The sequence below is a fragment of the Erinaceus europaeus genome, chromosome 4 (assembly GCF_950295315.1).
Source record: "Erinaceus europaeus chromosome 4, mEriEur2.1, whole genome shotgun sequence".
Lineage (NCBI taxonomy): Eukaryota > Metazoa > Chordata > Mammalia > Eulipotyphla > Erinaceidae > Erinaceus > Erinaceus europaeus.
The window spans coordinates 91417743-91441819 of NC_080165.1; the positions used below are offsets into that span (position 1 = coordinate 91417743).

Here is a 24077-nt window from a genome sequence, read left to right on the forward strand (position 1 = left end):
TCACATTTCCTTTATTTTACTAAGCACTGTGTGATTTGGAAATAGATAACTTTTTAGAAATCTGTTTACTTTTTCAAAAAAGCTACATAGCTTTTATAAGGCAAAAAAACTTTAAAAAATATCCTATAGTCAAAGTTATATCACTTTTCAAAATTCCTGGAAAATTCAATTGTTTAAATAACTGACAATCCAAATCAAAGATGGGCCAAGGGTTTGCATTATTTTGTCTAAAATCACAAATGTTGGATAAGTGTCTCAACCCAGGACTCAGAACTGTTTTCAAGAAGCCATGACTAGAGAATGAAATTTGACTTTAAAATGTAGGCCACCAAGGGCTGGTGACCAGTGGACCTCCAAGGTTTCTGGAAAGACTGTGAAATACAAATGACGCTTTACCTGGCTACCAGTATATAGTGTTAAATCACTTTAATCCCCAAAGAAACGATACAGCTCTTGACTATTCAGGCGGTATTCGGGAGTAAAATTGAAAATGAGGTGAAGCTGAAGTATGCACAATGGGTAAACGTGCTCCCACACACTAAAAAGAGCTCTACAAATATTTGGTGTTGATGTTTCTGATTAGCAGGCATTGAGTTTAGCTGAAAGAAAAGTGAATGTGAGTTTAAACATCACCACTAGGTGTGTAACTTTGAACCAGTCCCTCCCTCACTTCCTTAATGTGTTTTCTAGCTTAGTGGATTTTTCTTTTGGCTTTACCTCATGATTATGTAGACACTGAGATGTGTGTGGAAATGTTCTAGAAAGCATAATGCAAGATAAAATCTGAGTAGTTCTGTAGTGCAGTCGATCATCAGAGCCTTCTTGGAGTCTAAGAATACAGTGCAGTGCATATCTTCCTATTAGAACCATGTCAGATAAGGAAGTCCTAGCCACCAAAATGCTTCCAAATCTACTATTTAAATGAATTCTTTTTAATTCAATGACTTTCTCTCTCTATTAAAATATTTCCATTAAAATTCCATTGGAGATAAAGAGATTAGGCTCTTTAAAAAGAGGCAACCAGAGTGCAGCATACTGTTTCCAATCTAACAAATCATGAACCTGAACTCAGCTTGGAATCTTGTATTTCTTTCCCTGAGACTAGGATAACATAAATATAGCTGGGAACTCCATACTCTCTGTGGAAATAAAGAGGTTTTCTTTGTGTCTCAGTGTGCCACAGATACCCAAGACTAAATTGAAACAACTAGAGAGCAACGAGGGAGGCTGGAGAAGCAATTAGAGTAAGGGTTAAGGTGGTCAGACGACAACCTTGCTGGTTGGAGAGAACTTAACCACCGCCTTGGGGTTAAGGGAGAGAGTTCAGTCCATTTGGAAAGGTCCCATTCTATAGTCATCCCCCTTCTTGTACATGCCTGATTTCATTTTAAAAGGTCTGAGCCTCCTGTGGGTTTGCCAAGCTATCTGGCCATCAGGCTGTAACTGGGACCAAGACCTGGGGGATGAGGGTTGCTAACATGACCCAAAGTGAAAAGATGTCAGTTACATTTAGCAGCCTGCAACCTCTACATCAGGATCCATTTTTTTCTTACTACAGTATTTTCATATCTAACAAATATCTGCGTTCAGTTGATGCTCATAAATATTTGCTGAGCCGTTAGCTAAAGAGCAGTTATACTGTTAAACAGCAATACAGAAGCATCTCCAAACTGCCTAGTACTCCTTGCAATCTGTTTGGGCAAGAGGGATATCCGTAATTCTACCAGTTGATCCTCTAAGCCAGGAATAAGGAATGCCTGTAGCTGTATATGTTCCACGAAATCAGTTGTTCTGGCCCTACCAAAGCAACCACAGTTTTTCGTTTCTTTGTTTTTACATGTTGACATTAAACACTAATTTTTAAGTGGATAGTTTTGTATGATCCAAAAATTGTGTTATAAATATCCAGATGGCCCGTGGCAGAAACAAAGCTTCCCCACCTCTGCTCTAACCAGAGAAATGCTATTTTCTTACTGTTGTTGTAACTAACTGTACTGGAACCTAGTTCTTCAGTGTCCCAGAGAAGCACCTTTACTATAACTGTTTAATTAGGGATTTGAGATGTGTGTATAACTAGGATGTTTGGGTAGAAAGCAGTGTTCTTCTGTTTTGCTTTTTTCTGTTTCTGAGACTTTTCTAATTCCAGGTGGATAGAAAGAATCCTGCTCTCCTGGTAATGTCTGAATAGTCTTTCAGAAAGGTCTTGTCAAAGTCGTCCCTGTCAAGGCCTTGCCAAAGAAATAAAGTAGCTGTTGACAGGACAACAATCCAAATATAAAATCTGTTTAATAGTCATTGGTATAAGTAGAGTTATATAAATAGAAAATAGTTCCCTTTTTTTTTTTTTTGCCAGACAATCAAGCAAAAACATTAGGACCAACACAATTAGTAGTAGTAGGCTGAGACCTTGAGACAACAGTAGTGCCCTCTCTGAATAAAACATGAGTGCCATCTAGAGGATCAATTTTAAATGACAGTGCAACATCTGAAGAACCTATTGTTTTTTAAAATATTTATTTTCCCTTTTGTTGCCCTTGGTGTTTTATTGTTGTAGTTATTATTGTTGTCGTCATTGTTGGATAGGACAGAGAGAAATGGAGAGAGGAGGGGAAGACAGAGAGGGGGAGAAAAAGCTAGACACCTGCAGACCTGCTTCACCTCCCGTGAAGCGACTCCCTTGCAGTTGGGGAGCTGGGGTTCAAACCGGGATCCTTACACTGGTCCTTGTGCTTTGCGCCACGTGTGCTTAACCCACTGCGCTACCGCCCAACTCCCAAGAACCTATTGTTTTTAAGCACTGAAGCATAATTTATGAATAGAGGATTAATAGAGGCAGGATTGAACCACCTTTACTCCACGGTCACAGCGCCTTCAAGCTTTTGGTAGACGACAGAGAACATTGTTATTGAGTGAGGTACTTTTCAGCCAAAAAGCTGAAGATAATACTCTGAAGAGTATCATCATTAACTCACAAGCAAATATGGGTCAGGAAAGTACTATTCAAGAAGCATGCAAGCAACAATTGGGTTGTTGAACATGAAAGACAGATTCGTGTCATTTTTCTATGCAAAAATGAATCATCACTTTTCCAACAACTCAGTGTGTCCTCAGTTTGTTGTATCCCTTCCTTACCAGATTGCACATAAAATCTATCAGGAATTATATTCACAGGCTATAAATGACTGATAGTTTAGGTTTTCAGAGGCATTTACATTTTAAGAGCTTGAGAATTTTAGCTGAGAAAGATAAAAACAGTGTAACTGCGAGGGGGGGGTGGTCAGGTGGTGGTGCACCTGGTTATGCACATAGAGTGCTAAGCACCAGGATATGCACGAGCCACCTCTTCCCGCCTGCAGTGGTGAAGCAGGTTTGCATTTGTCTCTGTGGCTCTATCTCCCCCTCCCCTCTCAATTTCTCTGTCTTATCAAATGAAAAAAAAAAGACCACCAGGAGCCATAGTGCCAGCACCGAACCCCACCAATAATCCTGGAGGCCAAAAGAAAAAAAGAAAAGAAGACAGTATAATTGAGAATCAGTAAATGTCAGCTGCTAGCTGTGGTAGAATAAGATAACCATCACTTTTGTTAAATAATTAATCCTTTTACCATACTAGGTCTGTCCCTACCCATAAATTCATTTTAGTGAGCATGTCTTTAAAAAGCGTATTCAACCCCTGAAAAGTGTGAGTAGTTAAAAAGTATCTGCATTTTCTGTTTATATATTTCTAAGCAGATACTGGTATCAGTATCAGTAAGGTAGTTTCCTACCTCAGTGCTTCTCAAATATCATTCATGGAAAACCTTCTTTAAAAAAAAAAACCCAAAACAATCACTTGTATAGATGATACTTGCACACATTAAAGCAGAAATTGTATGGCAACATTTAAAAGCTTAGTCTCTCTCTCTGTGTGTACTTACCACAGACCCTTGATAGTGTGTAGGTATGTGGATGGCATCCTCTTATTTTTTCTTTTCTTTTTTTTTTTTTTTAAAAAATCCTTATAGTTAGCCTAAAGATTTCTGATCACTAGGATCACCTGTTATATTCAAGAGCTTGCCTTAACATGTTCTTTCCACAATAACAAACATTTCAAACACTTCTTTGTTCACATTTTAAATTGACCTTCACTTGTAATGCATTTGCCCAACTTCCCCCATTCCCTTATCTAGTTCACCAAGTTCAGTTTTGCCAAACCTACATGCCATGAAATTGGCCTTGATTCCAGTGGCTTGTGTCTGACACTAGAACAGCACAGAAGTTCAGGTATTAAAATATTAAAAGGAACAACTCATCTAGCAAAACTGAAACAACATACACTTTCCTGATACAAAGATTATTGGAAAACTTCAGAATTATTTTTTGTTTGCAGGGGGAGTAAGGAATGGGGCTCTGGGAATAGAGACCAGGGGTTCATACATGCAAAGCACATGCTCTACTACTGAGCAATTAATACATCCCTGGCTCACTGAATATCCCTCTCCTACTAGTATAGGTTGAAAGAGAAATAATTTTTTTTTATTGAGAAGTAATTTTACTGTCCTAAAGATTCTTTCATCTGGTTGAAAAGAAAGAATTCTTTTCCTCATACAGCATGATCACCCAAAACTGAAAAATCCGTATGGCTACACATTAAGTGTACACACATTTCTATTTGTAAGGCATAAAATTCATGTATCTCTCTCAGAAAAGGGAGGAAAAGTAAAAGTTACAGGTAAGTGAGCAATAGAAGAAGTGCATCAAATTGGAATGAAAGCAAACTTTCTCCATTTTTAGTAAATAGGGATTTTATACTGATAGCAAATGTAGTTTCTGAGAAGGCTTCATGACCCTTCTATCAACACAGCCCCCTTCACTGGATTAGTGCAGAAACCAGTCCTCAGAGAGGGCTGCATGACCAGAACACATAGAAGCTGCTGGGCAGTGCTATTCCACAAAGAATATTCTGGCAACAGAGCACTTAATTCACCGTTATTATCTAAAGGAGCTTTCAGGGACCAACACAGTGAACACAGATGCTTAGCTGTGCAGATAGGCTTGGCTATCTTAAGAGTTTTGCACTAAGCTGAGGCCCAATTGCCTGCTTGATGACCCTGGCAGTTAGTTATATGGGTTCTCTTAAATAACAATTTCACTAAGGCATCCTTATATCCAATTCAGTTCATTCTACAACATTTTTTGGTTAAGATCCGCAAATGATTTCATAGAGCAAAGCCAAGATCTTCTTGCTTGTAAGACAGCCCTAATAAATCCCAAGTAATCCTGTATAAAACAGAAGGGTCCCACAATACCACAGTAGACAGGCTTGTTGGGTGGGCCTCCTGGTGGTTCTTGGCACTGTGCTATCTGTTACAGCTTATATTAGTATTATACGATAGCAAGTTTCTTGAATATCTATGTGGATCCAAGCATTCTCTCCAAGGATGACTGCTTCATAGTCTTCTGTATTACCATTCAAGGTATAGATGAGAATGAACAGCACTTTTAACAGCCAGTCAGACATCATCCTGAGAAAGGGGTCAGTGTTAGAGTGGAAAAGACAGTAGGGAGCAAAAATCAGATGAATCTGGATCCTGGTTCGAGCCCCTGGCTCTCCACCTGCAGGGGAGTTGCTTCACAGGCAATGAAGCAGGTCTGCAGGTGTCTGTCTTTCTCTCCCCCTCTCTCCATTTCTCTCTGTCCTATCCAACAACAATGAAATCAACAACAACAAAAATAATAACTACAACAACGACAACAAGGGGATTGATTCATGGTGCAGGCACCGAGCCCCAGCAGTAATTCTGGAGGCAAAAAAAAAAAAAAAAATCAGATGAACCGAGTAGTTCTTTATGTGTAAGGGTTTCACTGAATCATCTTGAAGATTCCTAGTTCTCCACCCTTGACAATCAAAAATCCAGATGAAATTAGGTCATTGGCTCAAGCTTACTTATTCATTTACCAAAACCAATTCTGTGAGATGTTCATTCCAATACAGTATGGAACAGTCAGCTGCTTACTTTCCAGTTTGATTTAATGATCTCTTCAGCTCTAGGACTCATCTCTGAAGCCACATTCAGAATTCTAAGAACTGTTCAGGCATGCTGACTACCGTACTTCAGTGTCCAGTGAAGTTTAGCCAAGACCTCTTCCCTTCTAAGGCCATGACCCAGAGGAAAAAGAAATACTCCTTTTATTAACAATAAAAATACCTCTTGGATTATTTTGATTTTCCACTGCTACAGACACAGCATATCCTTGGAAACAGGTGTTAATCTAAAGCCAACAGCATAGAGTCAACTCCTATTCTTGCATCAAGTTTCTCCCAAATTATGACAGACCAGTTCAACACATCGCTTCACCTTTAAGCCTCAGGAGTCTTTCTTGGTCAGTTTGACCTTGACTTTGTGCCTCAGAAGGGCTGCAGTGGCAGCACTGCAGGCAGCCAAGAAGAAAAAGGAGAGGCAGGCTGAATAGACGGACAGGGGTCCATGGCGCTGCAGGAAGATTTCCTGCCGCCCCTGGTAGTCCAGGAGGATAGCCTCCATCTGGGAGAGTGTGCAGACAGACAGAAAGGCATGGAAGATCTGGTGCCCATGGCCGACGATGTCACAGGAACCTGGGAAATACTTCTCAGGAACTGGGCAGGAGAAGAAATAGGCACTGACCAGGAAGAAAAGGATCTGGAGGGTGTGGTACCAGGCTGCCTGCTCTTGGCAGCCAGCCAAGTGGCAGAGGGCCACACGGTGTGCAACAGGACTGATGTCTAGAATGAAGGCCAGCCCCGCAGGCACCACCTGACAGATCTTCCTCATTATTGGATAAGGCCTGCGGTAACGATACTTGGCATAGCAACAGCCAGCGCAAGATAACCAGCCACAGAAAGCGGCAGCTGGCAAGAAAAACAGCCAGAACCGTTCATACCAGGCCTGGTCAGAACTGTAGAAGAAGTGGGCCAAGGCACTTCCATACTGGTAAACGCTCACGCCAACATAGTCCACAAAGTAGAAAGTATAGTGGGAGAGCTCTGACTTGGACTGGAGCAGGTGGGCCAGAAGGCTGCAGGTGAGGTACGTGATTGAGGACAGGATAAAGAGGAGCAGGGGAAGGGAGTGGGTGGAGGCCCAGGGTAGGGCTTCAGCCTCAGCAAAGGCCCAAAATCGCAGGAGGACAGCCAGAGCTGCCAGCAAGTGGGTCCAGACATTGACGACCTCGTTGTGTTTCTGAAAGAGGCTGAAGAAGTAGTAGCGCCACTCGTGTCCTGTAGGACGGTAGCCAGTGTGGATGTAAGGTTCCCGGAAGAGCTGGGGCACGTCTGTCTCTGGGACAGTGCACGGCATCTTGGGAAGACCATCCTCCAGGATCTTGGGCAGGCGACGTAGCTGTTGCCCACTTACAGACAGAGTACTCAGGCGCTCTAGGATGGCGGTCATCATGGCTCCAAAGCAAGGCCTGACAGAGGAACAACCTAAGGTAAAGAAATCAAAATCCACAAGAAAGTCATTAGAGAAGGACTGAGCTAGAAAGCAAAGGAATTATAGTTTTAGCGGGTCTTCTGATGCAGGAGTTGGAACCCAGGACCTCATAAATACTTCTGGTTTTCTTTTCCTTTTGTCTTTTTGACTTTGCATACATTTTTTAATAGTAACCTTCTTTTTTTAATCACTGTATTGAAAGAATGTTGATTTATAGAATTGTTGTTACAAGGGTACAGTTTCACATCTTTGTTGGTATGCTTCTAAATTCTGCTTCTAAGACCCCTTCTGTTGCATTGCTTGACGTTGTAGTCTATTTACATAATCATTGTTTTCATTGGTTTAATCCCCACTGGTTCAAGCGCTATTTTCCTTCTCCCCACCCCCTATCCTACGTACTTCCTCTTCCTGATACTTCCGCCTCAGGAGATATAAAAGACAGGGCTTTCTAATGAAGAGAGATTAGATTAGAAGAGATTAGATTGTTGAACTGCATCCCCGCTTGTCAATAAAGATTGAACTGCGTTCCCAGCTCAGCCATGAGTCCCTGGTCATCTGTCTCCCGCCCATGAAGCTAGACCGGCACATCTTCCCAAGATGGGCGTTAGCACACCTCACTCTCCACCAGACTATCATCTTCTTCCACCATAGGGTATTGGGTCCTCAACTTTATCAACATTATCTCCCTCTTTACCTGCTGCAGCCCATCTATGGTAACAGGCCACAGACAACGGGTTTTCTCAATGGTATGCCAAGTATAGCAGGAGAGGCAGTGAATTGCAAGGCAACTCTGAAGTTCACTTTCTTCATTTCTAGAATGATGGATTTGTTTCCTTACTATCTTGATATTCTGATCTTGTCTCTACTGCCCACTATAGTATGAGGCAGTCATATCTCAGAAAATGATACATTTTGAGGAGATTGCACCAATAAGCTCTCCAAGCTGTGACACTGGTGTCAGCAACATAAGCTCCAACCCTGTATCCTCCCACAGACAAATGAAGATTCCAATCTGAACTTTGTCATCTGAGAAGCAGAGTTAGTGATGAAGATGCTCCCTCACAGGCATGATGTAATGGCTATCAAGTATTTAATACAGTGCTCAGTTACAAGTTTAGAAAAACATGTGTCATTACTATGACCACTACTGGTGAGGGAGCCCAGTGAAGGTCACATGTGGAGGATGTACTGCCTGTTACATACCTACCTATTTCTAAAATAGCCCTTGTAACTGTATTGAATCATTTGTTTAGTGAGCACTGACCAATGCTTTCCTATCGGGCAGGTCATGAACTAGTATAGCAAAACATAAAGAGATACTTACCAAGGATTTACAGAGTCAGTCAGAAAGACAGAAAGAGAGAGACTAAGAGAAAGGAAACAGGCACCAGAATATCTTAATTAAAAAAAAAAAAATCCAGGATTGCTCAACAATTTGTTTGGCTTTGTATGTTAACTCTCTTTTCAGTCACCAGGTTCCGGATGCCATCAGGATGCCGGCCAGACTTCCCTGGATTGAAGACCCCACCTATGTGTCCTGGAGCTCAGCTTCCCCAGAGCCCCACCCTACTAGGGAAAGAGAGAGGCAGACTGGGAGTATGGACCGACCAGTCAACGCCCATGTTCAGCGGGGAAGCAATTACAGAAGCCAGACCTTCCACCTTCTGCAACCCTCAATGACCCTGGGTCCATGCTCCCAGAGGGATAGAGAATAGGAAAGCTATCAGGGGAGGGGGTGGGATATGGAGATTGGGCGGTGGGAATTGTGTGGAGTTGTACCCCTCCTACCCTATGGTTTTGTTAATTAATCCTTTCTTAAATAAAAAAATTAAAAAAAAAAAAAACTAGATTTAGGGGACGGACGGGTGCATTGGTTAAGCGCACACATTGCAGGGCACAAGGACCCAGGTTCAAGCCCCAGTCCCCGCCTGCAGGGGGGAAGCTTCACGAGTGAAGGGTCTGTCTCCCTGTCTCCCCCCCTCTCAGTTTCTCTCTGTTCTATCAATTGAAACAAATGATAGATAGATAGATAGATAGATAGATAGATAGATATATCAAACCCAAGGGGCCAGGTGGTAGCGCACCTGGTTAAGTGCTCACATCACAGGGCACAAGAAAAAAAAAAAAAAAAAAAGGAGAGGCTAGGTGGTGGTGCGCCTAGTTAAATGTATATACTACCATGTGCAAAGACCTGAGTTTGACAACCGCCCCCCCCGCTCCCCACCTGTAGGGGGGAATGCTGCTTCACAAGTGGTGAAGCTGGTCTTCTCTCTCCCTCTCTAAATTTCCCTCCCCCTCTCAATTTCTCTGTCCTGTCAAATAAAATAGAAAAGAAAAAATGGCCGCCAGAACAGTGGATTCATAGTGCAGCACTGAGCCCCAGAAATAACCCTGGTGGCCAAAACAAACAAACAAACAAACAAACAAAAAAACAGGCAGGGGAAGACAGCATAATGGTTATGCAAACATAGTCTCAAGCCTGAAGCTCCCAAGTCCCAGATTCAATCCCTCATGCCACCATAAGCCATAGCTGATAACACACACGATGCTTCTGCTGTCAGCCAGCAGAGGGATCCAAGCGGCTGGCATGGATCCAACTGCCCTGGGCAACAGTTAATGATGAAGCACAGAAGGTTAACAGACAGGGACAGGAAGATGGGAATGCATCTTACTTTCACCAAGCCTGAGAAGGCAGTGCTTCCATAAAGAGGCTTCAAAGGGCCAGCTGTGAATCTGATGGCATATTCTGGAGGAAAGTGCACACTACCATTATGATCTTGAGGCAGGCACACTTCCCAACCTTCCCAGACACTGCTCTAAGGATCACTTCCCTTATTCCTGACCTCTGTCCTCAGGCACTACTCCATCAGCTGATCAAGATGTTACCAGAGAATACACTGCCTTGCACAGGTTATATTTCAATTCCTCTGCTGAGACAGAAATATAAATCTGCCTTAAGAATTATCATGGACTGAGGTTGAGAGATCTTTGTGCCTTATCATGCTTGCAGCACAGGTGAGAGCCTTGGCAACACATGGAAGATGCCACGGCACTAGGGGAAGTTCCATTACTGTGGTATCTTTCTCTCTTTCTGAATGAAAAAACCAGGGAGTCATGAAATCACATATGCCAGAACCCAGCCTGGAAGTGCAGGGGGGGTGGGGGAAGTCATGAAATAGAGAAGCTCAAATCTTAATGATTTTGATCAACTAGACAGCTTTAACAGAATAGTATTCTAAGCCACAAAGGTCACAGAGAAAATATAAGGCCCTTACTTCAAGCAGCATATAAGAAGAGTTAAAGTTCATGGAGCAACAGCCAATACTACTCTTGGCAAACAGGTGAGTGTTAAAGAGAGTGAAATACAAATGGGTTTTTACAGAGAAGGTTACAGTGGGACACCCTGGGGCAACCGTGGAGAAAATGAGACCTAGTTCTGAAAGGCAGGGCAGGGCTTCTATAAATGAAGGAGTCAGTTACAAGCCATTCCAGGAAAGGGGCAAAATATGAACACAGGAATGATGTGGTTTTCTCTTCGAGCCCATGAGAGTAGAGGTGAGGAAACAGGTTCACTAAGTGACATGACATTGCCCTGGGAGCTTAGATTTGATGGGAGTTCATCTTTAAGTTTGAAAACTTTCAGTTGGTTCTGTCTCATGTAAGCTCTGGGAGGTTCATACTGCTGATCAATGTCTTTCTTTGACTGGATGACATCACCCTCTTGGGTCTGGTTTCTCTCTCTCTCTCTGCACCTGGGGTTTCACCTTGTGTACTCTTTCCATATCTGCACTACTTCTCACACAGGTATCCCCCCTTTGCTATAACTAGTATAGGTATTAGATGATTCCTCAGTAACTTCAGCCAGTATTTAAATACCAGTATTCAAATTTCTTCAACTGAATGTCTTCTGGCAGTTCCAAACTCTGTATCTTCAGACTTCTTTGATCCAGACTTACCCCTTCATCCGACATCAAATAAGTCACCTAGACTCATTTTTATTACAATAGTTTTCAGCATCCATTCACCTTTTTCACTGCTACTTTTCTCCCTACATTCACACCTTCAAAATGGACTTACGCTGATGAGAAGAGCAATCTCATAACTGAACTTTGTTCAATTGATAATTCCCTTATCTCACATTCTCTAGCCTTCACTGTGCTGTTCCTAACTACTCTGGTGTTATAGTAGAAAAGCAAATCCCTGATCAGCATAACACTCCCCAGCACCCCTCAAAAATCCCTCAATAATTCACCTCTGTTTATAATACAACATAAACCCTTATAAGTCCTTCTGTTGACCTTTGTACTCCAGTCTTCTACCGTGGGGCCCACACCCCAGGATGCCTTGACAGCCTGGACATAATACTAGGAGTTTTTAATTTTTTAAAATTACCTTTATTTATTGGATAGAGACAGACAGAAATTGAGGGGGAAGGAGTGCTGGGCTAGGGTGGGGGTGCCTATCCAGGGAGTACTCTCTGGGTTGGAGACAAAGCAACCAGAGCCATCCTGGGCTGATACTCACTCAGTGATGCGAGAGAGATGACTTATGAACCAAGCTTGTGGCGGCGAGGCAATGCAATATCTTTATTGATCAGAGAGCCAAGGGTTTTAAAGGGCAGACCCGGAAGTGGCAAGTCAGAATTGGAAATGGCTAGGAAAGGGGCAGAGAAAGGCAAAAGGGGCTGGAAAGGTAGGAACTTCCTTAGCAACTGTTGTGAGGGTTTTAACTGGTAGGATTAATAATACCCTGCAGGCAGGGAGGGCATTGAGGGTAGAAAGAAGATAGATCAAAGGAATGGAATAGGTGGGGATTTTTCAGGCAAAACAATGATTATGCAGATAGGCCATAGTATCAGGAATGCAGGGTGGAGCAGGGGGAGCTGGCTTAATGTTTTAAGGACTGCCAGGATCCTGGAGGAGGAAAAATGCAGGGTGCTTTGTGAAGCTCCTCACAATTTCCTGACATCTCCCCCCTTTTTAAAAATCTAATGGCCATAGTATCAGGAATGTGGGGTGCTTTGTGAGGCAGAGAGTCTGATAAGATGGAGCAAACCTTTGGGGTTACTCCTGTCCCTCCTTGCTCAACCTCTCAGTAGAGAGAGAGACTGACAGGATAGACACACTCCTCAGGTCAAACCCTGCCAGGCTCTACCACATCCTCACAATTTCCCTACATCTCCCCCTTTCTTTTTATCTAATGGCCATATTTAAATAGGTCACTATCTGTAAAAGACTCCATTTCTGTCAGAGGAATAGCAGTGTAGGGGTGAACAGACCTTTTGGGCAGAAACCTGAATGATATCATGCAGGCATTTTTAAAAGAACTGGAACAAGATAGGGAGCAATAAGTAAGAGTAGCAAGGGCCAATGTGAGGCTGAGGGGAGGCCTGGTAGGTGGAAGAGGGTGCTGCCTGATAGGTACAGGAGTGGGGGCCAGATAGGCTGAGGGGTGAGAGGGGTGATCTGGCATTGTAGGGTCCTGAGACAGCTGGCTGCAAAGTCTATGGACTACTATAGTCACTCCTCGACAATTCTAGCAGTGTAAAGGGAGTGTCCAAGAGCTCCACCAGCAAGTCTGACAGAAGTGTCAGTCCAATGCCAATGACCAGGGAAATAGACACCACACATGTTAACTTCGTGGGGGAAGACAGCCTCCAGAATTTTGCTTTTCTGTACAGAGTGATCTGAAACAGCCAAAAGGTGACAGGTGAAGCAGAAGAAGGAAGGGCAGCCAGTGATGGATGAGAGAAGGGCAGTAGGAAAGTTTTGTCCTTGGACTCTGTGAATCAGATTCTTCAGATTGTGCCAGGTCACATCATGGGTTTCGGGGGGCATTGTAGTTATGCCATTTGTGGGTGATGTCAGAGGGCAGGGGTCCAGATGGTTTTGGGGATTCCGTATGAGCAGCTGGTTCTTCATGTGAAGGCTTGACATAGCTGTAATCATTTACTTGTGAAGAAAAAACTTGTACCAAGTTAGAAGTTTACTATAATTGATAACTGGATGATTAGGATTGGTTTAAATATCTTTGTAATTTTGTAAGGCCTTTTTAGTATGATGTAAGGCTGTTTAAATAATTTAAGCATAATAAAATGTGGAAAGGTAAAGAGAAAAACCAGAGTTAGAAGCCTCAAGTATGAGAATCATTAGCACAACCATTGTGTGATCTATCATTCATCCAGGCTCATTCTACCTCTTTGAGATGGTATTTGAGAGCTTTACATATCAATTACGTCTTTTCTACCTTTTGTCACACTCAGTTAAGATGGAGACACACCCTAGGTGTGTGATACCTATTTTAAAAGACTCTGAATTTTATTTTATTTATTTTATTTTTTTATATTTATTTTATTTATTTATTCCCTTTTGTTGTCCTTGTTGTTTTATTGTTGTAGTTATTATTGTTGTTGTCGTTGTTGGATAGGACAGAGAGAAATGGAGAGAGGAGGGGAAGACAGAGAGGAGGAGAGAAAGATAGACACCTGCAGACCCGCTTCACCGCCTGTGAAGCGACTCCCCTGCAGGTGGGGAGCCGGGGTTCGAACCGGCATCCTTATGCCGGTCCTTGTGCTTTGCACCACCTGCGCTTAACCCGCTGCACTACAGCCCGACTCCCAAGACTCTGAATTTTAAAGAAAATAAATTTAAAGGTTATCCTATTTAGCCTTGTGTAGCAGTCTCTGTACAGCAGGATCTTCAGACCAAATTTAGTTAACGTATATTGATTTGTAACTAATTTTTACTTTAAACTTTAAGGAAACTCAGGTTACTTAGAGAGTTGACACACATTAGTGACAATGTTTCTTAGAACATTTACAATGCTAGATAGATGCCAGATTTGTTGTGGATTAATTTCCACAAGATCAGTTCACAGGGCATTTTTGGGAGCCCTCCAAAAATGTCCTGTAACTCTTTTTTAGTTAAATATATAGACAATTTGTATTTTAATTTTTGAGATGAAGAATTGTCACATTAAATATTTAGACTTTTACTTTAAGTACTCAGTTACTTTAGCAAATTAATTTTACCTTTATAAGAATTGTGTTGAAAACTCCTTCATTTAACTTTTCCTGGTAAGAATGTAGATTCAAAGTTACACTTTTAACCTTAAAGTTAATGTTTACAAAACTTTCACACACATACACATATAAACATATAGTCTATAACACACAAGAGGAGGAAAACTTTTGTTACAAAGATATATCATGTCAAAACACAAATTTAGACATGTACTGTCTTAGTTGAACCATTTTTACTTACAGTTTTCAAGACTAAAAGTTTCACATTTATAACAAGACTTAAAAAAAATCAAAAGAGGAAAAAACAAATTTTTAGGACTGTTTCTGGATGTCTCCAGAAACCTCTGCCACGTCCGGCATTTCCATATAAGGTCAATTAAGTTTTAGAGTACCCTGAACAAAATGGGTCGTACAAAAAATTCAGTCATTCAAATCACTCACTTACAAAACACAACTGGCCAATCATAGCATGGAGCAGTGGTTTAGCTGTAGAATTTTTACTGGAATAGTGACAGCAGACTGTTTGCCTATCCTGATACTTTCAAAGGGTGATGGGTAAAGCAGAGGGGGCAGACAGCAAGCTTAAGATATTCAGAGAGAATGAGGGAGGAGAGAGAAGTAGTAGGGAAGTTTTGTTTTTGGGCATTTTTCCAAGACAGGAGTAGCCCACAGAGCACTAAGCACTGTGTCTGGGGTTTCTTTTGGATGCTGGGCTGAGGGCTGTCCTACTTCCAGTAAAAGTGGCAGACGGGAACCATTTCTATGAAACGTAGCCCAACAATCTTTCCTCCAATGAAAACCTTTCTGGCATCTAGGACAAAACGTTGGGGGCTTCTGGGAACCTGGTCGGGGGCGGAAGTTACGCCTAGGACTGGGGCACTCATTCTGCCAATGGCCAGAACCGCCACACCTAAAGCAGTCCCCTTTTTGCTTCTCTAAAATGGCAGCAAAGGCTTGTGCCATAGCTAAAGCTTGGTGGGTTTTAGAATCGATCTCTTGAATTGCCACAATCCATCAGTCAGGGTGCTTGTCTTTAAGACTGAGGCACGCCTGATGAAAATCAGAAAGTATTCTGTCCCAGACTATAGAGCACAGGAGAAGGAAATGGGTATCAGGATCAGAAATCTTTCTCTCCGAACCTGCTTGGACCCTGGTAATCAATTTAGCTAGGGATTCATCAGGTTCTTGGCGAAGGGAGAGAATGGGGACTGAGGCTGCTCCCGTGGGGGGCCTTAACCACTCTCATACTTGTAATGCACAGAGGCGTACCTGATCAAAATAGCTGGGGGGCAATTTTACTTCTGCCTGCTGGAGACCTGTCTCCCAATGTCCTACTCCAAAAAGGGCCTCAAAATCCCAGTTAGGCTGGTTCTGACTGTTCCTGAGGGATTGCTGCAGGCATTCATCCCTGAAAAAGGTTTCCCCATTGAAGGAAGAGTGGGCCTGGGAGCATAGTGCAAGCTACATCCCTCCAGTCTTGGGGAGTGTTAAGGTTCTGGAGAAGGCCTTGTAAAATAGATCTGGTCCATGGAGAGTGAACTCCATCCTCTTTAACCGCCTGGTGAAGTTCCTTAAGATCTGTGGAGGCATATGGATACCATGCCTGAGGTCTCTGTCTGTTGGGGCTAACATTTACTGGGAATGTGTGGACTTGCTCTGCAGAAAAAGCTCCGTAATGAAGCCAGCAAAGGTATTCTGTATCTGACAGCAGTGTAGCGGTGGGGGGAGGAGCCAAGGTAGGTGGAGCTGCAGAAGCGGCGGGGGCAGCTGGAGATATGTCTGCCGAAAAGGGAGCTGCTGGGTGAAGTGCATAGGGATTACGGTGGGTCAGGACTGGGGCAGGTGGGGAGACAGGCTCAGGAGGTTTTGCTTTCTCTGGAAGGCGTGTATGGTGCTGGGCAAACAGAATGACCTTCTCCTTTAAATCTTGGATGGCAGCCTCAAGGTCCCTTAGACTGGGGCCATTTTCCAAGTTAGAGTTGCCACTCTCTGCAAGAGACATGGGAGAGGGAGCCAGGGAAGTCTTAGGGAGAACTTACTTGGTCTTTTTGGGAGGGGCCCTGCATATCTCCTGAAAGTTGCGATCATGGTCAAGAGGGGCCAAGCTGTGGCCCACAGCAAAATGTCTCAGAGACAGAGAACCTGTCTAGTGGAAAAGGAGTAGAGGATTTGGGGATCCTCTTGATAAGAAGGAAGGTTGCCCATGACAGAGGGGTCTCAGGAAAATAAGAAGAGGGAGAAAAAGAACTGCAGTGCCTTCGTAAACACGAGCCTGTGGAGAGTCAAGCGGCCATGTACTTAACTGGGGCTGGGGAGCCTTCATACGTCTGCCGCTTGTTTGGAGCTGAGGGGGGTGCCCCACATTCAGGCGCCAGATACTGGTATAGCATGAGGGTGCCTCTTCCAGGGTGCGTATTCTCTGGGTTGGAGAGAAAGCAACTGGAGCCATCCTGGGCTGCTACTCACTCAGCGACGCGATAGAGTTGACTCATGAACCAAGCTCATTGCAGCAAGGCAATGCAATATCTTTACTGATCGGAGAGCTAAGGCTTTTAAAGGGCAGACCCAGAAGAGGCAAGTAAGAAATGGAAATGGCTAGGAAAGGGGCTGGAAAGGTAGGAACTTCCTTAGCAACTGTTGCAAGGATTTTAACTGGTAGGATTAATAATACCCTGCAGGCAGGGAGGGTCTTGAGGGTAGAAAGATAGATCAAAGGAATGGAATGGGTGGGGATCTTTCAGGCAAAACAATGATTATGTAGATAGGCCATAGTATCAGAAATGCAGAGTGGAGCATGCTTAATGTTTTAAGGACTTCCATGCTCCTGGAGGCAGAAAAATGCAGGGTGCTTTGTGAAGCTCCTCATAATTTCCCAACAAAGGGGTGATAGAGAGGGAAACAGAGACAGACACCTGCAGCTCTACTTTACCACTTGTGAAGCTTTCCCTTTGCAGGTGGGGACCAGGGGCTTGAACTGGGGTCCTTGAGCACTGTAACAAATACTGCGAGTTTTTTTTTTTCCCCAAAAAATACCATACTAAATTCTCTGCATGTTTCTAGCACATGATAACAACCTCAGCACCCTCTGGTCCAATAATTTCAGTTCATCAACACTGGCTGGAAGCAGTCATGAACCCTGCCAGGAAGTTTTCCCTAACCCCCAGACTGGGGTTAGGACTCCCCAGTCCCTGTTTACCCTGGCCTTGCCTCCTTAGCGCTCTTTTCTCCTGGCACCATGCCCACCTGAATACTTGCTCACTTTCTTATTTTTGACTACCTCTTTGGGAAGGGAGGGGAGGGAGAGACACAGGCTGTGTCCAGCACAAGTTCCCATGTCTAAAATGACATGTCAAATAGCTATAAAGCTGATAATTACTTATGGAATGCATAGTTCTTTAGGATTAGATGCCTATATTATCTTCTTTTCCTGCACCATAAAGTTGAGGCAAAATAATAATAATAATAATGGTTTGAGAGTCAGAAGGGCTGGCTGTTAATACTTGTTTTACTCAATTATAAGTGTATCTCTGGTCAAGATACTCAAGTAATCAATGTTACTTTCCTCATAAATAGGGTAGGATGCAGTGATTCCCTGTCTCCATCTCTCATAAGAAAAAATGAATTCCTAAGAATGGAGTGGTTAGTCATTGAATAGTTCAACAGGCAACACACAAGTTCCAGCAATATATGAACTAAGAGTTTACAGAATTGATTATAATATAGTAATCTACATGATTGATTTTAATGCAGTCTTCAAAAACTTAAAAGGAATTTAATTTTTTTTGGATACATCTCTGGAAATCTTCATACTACCTCTCCGGTTGCAATATTAAAAGTATTAATTTGACTAAGTTTATGATGAAATTGAAATTAAAAGTTTTATTTATTGAGCAATGGACTCAATAAGTGTTTAGAAGAAAGTGTTTTAAAATGTTACAATATACCTTGGATTATCTGGGGGTCTAATTTTAACGTTTTGTCAGGTGTTCCATTAAAATTAGTTGTACACCTGAAGTTTGCTATCTGAAAAATGTTAAAGCTCTATATTTAAGACAATAAAATCACTTGGTATTCATGTCATTTGATCTCGAAACCAAATGGCAGTGCTCCAAAGCAATGGTGTTCACTGATCTATGACAAGAACCTTATGAGAACACAAAATATGGAGTAACTGATTCTACGGAAAAATACTGAATAAAGAATTAGATGTTCTGACTTCTAGTTCTGGCTCTACCACTAACTATGGGACTTTATAAACAATTTCAACATCTCTGTTCTTCAGTATGCTTGCCCATAAAATATGTATATAACCTCTCTAAGTTCTGATACTGTGAAATTCTACAATTCATTTAGGTCATGTTTCTTTTTGAGCTGACAACCAGCAGTGCTAAAATTATCAACTAACCAACAACATGACATCACCTCATGTCACTGTGGGTGGGAGTGGGGATTCACACAGATGGCAGTCGGGTAGCCTGCTGGTTGTTGGACAGGCCACAAAAGAGCAGCAGTTCCCATCAGAAAAAGCAGAGGAAATGCTTCCACAATCCACAGAAGCCCAGTTGTATACATTATTGCATAACCATAAATAGCTGAGAAGGAACATCACCCAAAATGTCAGCTTGGTGTCCTTTTATAAGGATTGAAACCATGCTTTAAGCAGCCTTTGTTCTAAGCAGACAGAGGCAGAGTTGCAAACAGCCTCAAACGCCTCCAGGACTTCCACAGCAATCCATCAAGTGAAAGTCTGCTGGGCCCACACTAATCTTTGTAAGTTACATCTGCCAAGTGTCATATCACTGTTTATAAAGTCACATTTTAAAGAGTGGCACTACCCACAGAATCTTCTTAGCACAAAGAGTTCTAGCAGGGATTCAGAATCACCAACAGTCAATCCATACTCCTCTCCCCTATATTTAAGAAAACCTAACACAGGGGCTGATTGGTGGTGCACCCCATTAAACACACGTTACAATGCACAAGGACCTGGAAACATGACCTTAGTCCCCACCCAAAGGGTGGAAGCTTCTTGAATGGTGGAGCAGTGCGGCAGGTGTCTCTTTCTCTCTTCCTATTTCTCCCTTCCCTCTTGATTTTTCTCTACATCTACCCAATAAATAAATAGCAAAATGAGATGACTTAATAAATTATGATAAATCTATTCAACAGAATTTTGTACAACTATTATATAAAATGCATGATTTTTTGGTTTGTTTTACAAAGATGCTCATAGCAGGGCAGGGCAGTGGCACATCTGGTTGAGTGCACATATTGCAATGCACAAGGTTCAGGTTCAAGCCCCTGGTCCCCACCTGTAAGGGGAAAGCTTTGTGAACGGTGAAAGCAGGGATGCAGGTGTCTCTATTTCTCTCTCCCTATCTCCCTGTCTCTAGCCAATAAATAAAGATAATAAAAAATAAAAGAAAACAAAGATGCACATAGCATATATGCATGTGGCATTGTTTTTTCCTTAGAACAGCAACTAGCACACTGAACAGTGACCAGCACATAGTAGGCTCTCAGCCAAGATAAGTGAATTCACTCAATAAGTGAATTAAACACTTTGTTTTACACAGCTGGGACCTCATATGTGCATAATTTCATTGTCTCCAGGCCACCTTTCCATTTAGATAAAGGAACGAAGAGAAAAAGGAAGAGAAAACACAGCACCAGAGCTAGTAAGCATATCATACTAGATAAAACTAATAGGATTAATCTAGGTGGGCCAGGAGGTGGTGCATCCATTGAGTGCAGCTGTTAACCATGTACAAGGAACTGAGTTCAAGCCCTTGATCTCCACCTGCAGGAGGGGAAGCTTCATGAATGGTCAAACAGGGCTACAAATGTCTTTTTCTCTGTTTCTCTGTCTCCCTCTCTCCTCTGGTTTTTCCTCTGCCCAATAAAATAAAAGAAAGAAGTGAGGGAGTCGGGGGTAGCGCAGTGGGTTAAGTGCACGTGGCATAAAGTGCATGGACCAACGTAAGGATTTCGGTTTGAACCCCCGATTTCTCACCTGCAGGGGAGTCACTTCAGAGGCGGTGAAGCATGTCTGCAGGTGTCTATCTTTCTCTTCCCCTCTCTGTCTTCCCCTCCTCTCTCTATTTCTCTCTGTCCTATCGAACAAGGACGACAATAATAACTACAACCAAAAAAAAAAAAAAAAGCAAGGGCAACAAAAGGGAATAAATAAATAGAATTCTCTAAAAATAAATAAATAAAAAGAAGTGAGAGAAAAAAAATTAACCCAGCATACCTGCCATAATATATGCTAACAAATTTGGCGTAGGAGAGGGGGCAGGGAGGTTAGAGGAAAAATAATGTTTTCTCTACTATTAAGGCAGCAATTATGTTCTCTTAAAGTATTAAAGTAAGTACCCACAATTTTGTCAAGACTTTTCCCGTAACACTCAAACTCAAATAGCCTTAATTGACCATGTGGGTGCCTGGTATGATTGAATCTCACTTTTATAAAGAAGATGAGATATATATTATGTGCACCACAAGAATACATGTCATATTTTGAGTTCAATAACACCCCCTCTCCTTGCTCACACACACACTACTGAATCTTTTCTTTTGCAGCTCCCCATAATATTGATGAGAGGAAGCAGGAAAGACTTGCTGCTGCAGCTTGGGCAAGAGCAGCAGAACAAAGTATCTCCCAGTGCCTTCCTTCTCCAGCTTGTACTCTGGCTGGGATGCCTATGTCTTTTTCATTGCTACTTCCCAAAGCTTAGCCCATCCCTTCACTCGAGCCCTGAATACATCATTAAAGATCACAGTGCGTCTTCCACATACAAAATAGTCTCAAGTGTTTCACTCCAGTGGGAGAATTTGGAGTTTCTGGGTACAGTTGAGAATGCACTGAGAAATCCAAGGTCTATCACCAGGTTAGCTGGATGAAATGACCATTTCTCTTTAGAGACTTCTTGTTTGGGCAAATGTAAGCTCTGCTGTCTGAAGTGCTTGCTAATTAAAGTCTAGGGACAGGAGTCCCCTTAGAATGTCCATAAGAGTGTAACTATCAGCTTCATTAGGTGTGTGGTTTGGCTTCAGTTATGCAGCCTCTCGGGCTGATCTAGCCTACAGGAAGCTTCATCAGTTATCCACAAACCTGCTGGGACACAGGCCAGCTCAGGTGAACCTTAAAGAGAGCTGCAGATTTCCACTGGCAGGAAATCAATCTTGGAAATTCATATTCCATAGCAAAAGGATATAATAACAAATGAAGTAGAGACTGGAGCACAATGTAAATAAAGAATGGAGTGCTTCCTAGTGATTAAACAACGCTTTTGCAGCTAACGCAGTAGTATACTTTCCTAGTGGTCTCATGATCCAGTGCTTTACATTCCATCAGGAATCAATCAAGCCTATCACTTCATTTTCAGCTTCTCAAGACCTTAGCTCAGTTCCTCATTGTTCATGAAGGCTTTTCTGTGTCATCTTGACTTTTTCTCCCTGAACACTAAAGTAAAGTGTTGGTATGTAGTAACTATACCAAACTTTCTCATGGTTTAGCAGTTTTCCAAATCCCAGCAGAACATCTAGATCTTCTCCTTCTTCACTGTTTGTGCAGGGGTGGGGGGGTTAGACATTGCAATCCTGTCTATTTTTAACTATTAGTTTGCAAGCTCCTTAAGACAGAAACACTGATTTATCCATCCTTTATTTCTTCTATCAGCAATTATTAAAGGCTTCCCAGAGTGCATCAATAGGTGATTGTTAAAAGACAAAATGAAAGGAGACGCTCCTTTGCCCACTTTGCTTCTAAAGGTAAAACTGCAGCGCTAATAGATAATGAAAATATTAAGTACATTTTCCAAAAAGAAACAACATTTGAGTTGGATGTTATCTCTGTGTAGTTCATCTACTTGGCAGGTGTTCTAAACAATATTTCAGTGTTAATCTAATTTCCAATTACCAGATCAGTTTGGGTCTCTTTCCTCCTACAACTGGTGCTTTTGTGTCCAAGAACACCCAAGCAAAATTGCAGGAAATAGAGGTCAGGCAAAGAGAAAAAAAGTGAAATAACATTGAGCAGGAGTTGCGAGATCTAGATTTTATTATTGTTGTTGCTGTTGTCACATAGAAACGGGCAGAAAATCTTGTGAGAATGTCATACATCAGAAAAGGTAGCAGCAACAAATGCTGGAGAGGTTGTGGGGACAAAGGAACCCTCCTGCACTGCTGGTGGGATATAAATGGGTCCAACCCTTGTGAAGAGTAGTCTGGAGAACTCTCAGAAGGCTAGAAGTGAACCTATCTATGACGCTGCAATTTTTCTCGTGGGGGATATATCCTAAGGAACCAAACATATCCATCCAAAAAGATGATTTGTGTCTACCTATGTTCATAGCAGCACAATTTGTAATAGCCAAAACCTGGAAACAATCCGGGTGTCCAACAACAGATGAGTGGCTGATTAAGTTGTGGTATCTATACACAATGGAATATTACAAGATCAGAAGAGAAAACACTAAGCAGAATTTGCACTGGAGTTGGTGTATTGCACCAAAGTAAAAGACAATGGGGTGGGGGAAGTTTCTGGTTCTGGAACATGACGGCAGAGGACCTAGAGGGGGTTGTATTGTTATGTGTGAAACTAGGAAATGTTATGTGTGTACAAACTAATGTATTTTACTGTCGACTATAAACTATTAATCCCCCAATAAAGGGGAAAAATGAAGAAGAAAAGGGCAGAATAAATTATCTTGGTTTCTTTAACCAAGTCACATGTAGTCTCACCAATGTTCACAGTATCCTTCTATGTCTGGCTAAGCCTGCTTCTCTCTCAAAGTTAAGCTCATACAATGTCTTCTGTGAGGCTCAGCAACAGTTACAAGCAGAATTAATCATGTCCCGTTATATCCCTTTAGCATTATGTGTCTTCCTTTATGTGAAATTCACTGAGTTGCACAAGGAAGTTGCTTAAAACATTAAAAAAAAATTCTTTTTAGTTTATGCTACTTGACTGTGAGAATAAAGAAGCATAGAGGCTTCAAATGACCTAAAGCAAATCAGTCCCAAGGCACAGATGGACTCCACTACTTCTGATTTCTGTATCCCAAGATCCCAGATGTTGGGCAGTACGCCAGCTTCCCCCTACTTAATGCTGCGGTCTATTTCCATAACCTGTTACCTAAGAACCACCCTGCCTGCAGGGCACTGGTTTAATCCCACTGGTTCGAACTGTCTTTTCGCTCCGCCCCCTCTCCTAGTCACACCCTGTTTTCCACCCTACTTGGTGAGTATAAATACAGCGGCTCCTCGGATTAAACACACTTGGAATTGCCTACATGCTCCGAGAGTCCCAGAGTCTCTCTCCTGCGATGCTAGCCTGGCAGGAGTTCCTGATCCCTCTCCCACGCAGCAGCCTAGGTTGGCTCCAGTCGAGTTCTGTCTAACCCAGAGAGCACTTGCTCGGGAAGAAGCACCCTCAGGCTATCCCAGCACCCAGACACCTATATTTCATTAAAAAAAAAAAAAAAAAAAAACTCCATCAAACATGAATGGAAAAGGAAGAGTCAAATGTGAAGTGGTACTTGGTAGGCCTCTGAGGCTGGTTCATTGCAACATCATAGGCATGGTACTTAGTACCTCCTCTC

At 42.4% G+C, this 24077-nt stretch overlaps 1 protein-coding gene across 1 annotated transcript in view; it reads right to left on the reverse strand.

Annotated features, from left to right (window-relative positions):
• Positions 1-2269: 2269 nt before the first annotated feature.
• The window catches only part of PAQR8 (progestin and adipoQ receptor family member 8), a 56403-nt gene continuing 34595 nt past the window's right edge, over positions 2270-24077 (reverse strand). Inside the window, exon 2 of the mRNA XM_007516516.3 lies at positions 2270-7444. Within this exon, the coding sequence (XP_007516578.1) occupies positions 6348-7412 (1065 nt within the window). The 5' untranslated portion in view covers positions 7413-7444 and the 3' untranslated portion in view covers positions 2270-6347. The remainder of the gene's footprint in view (positions 7445-24077) is intronic.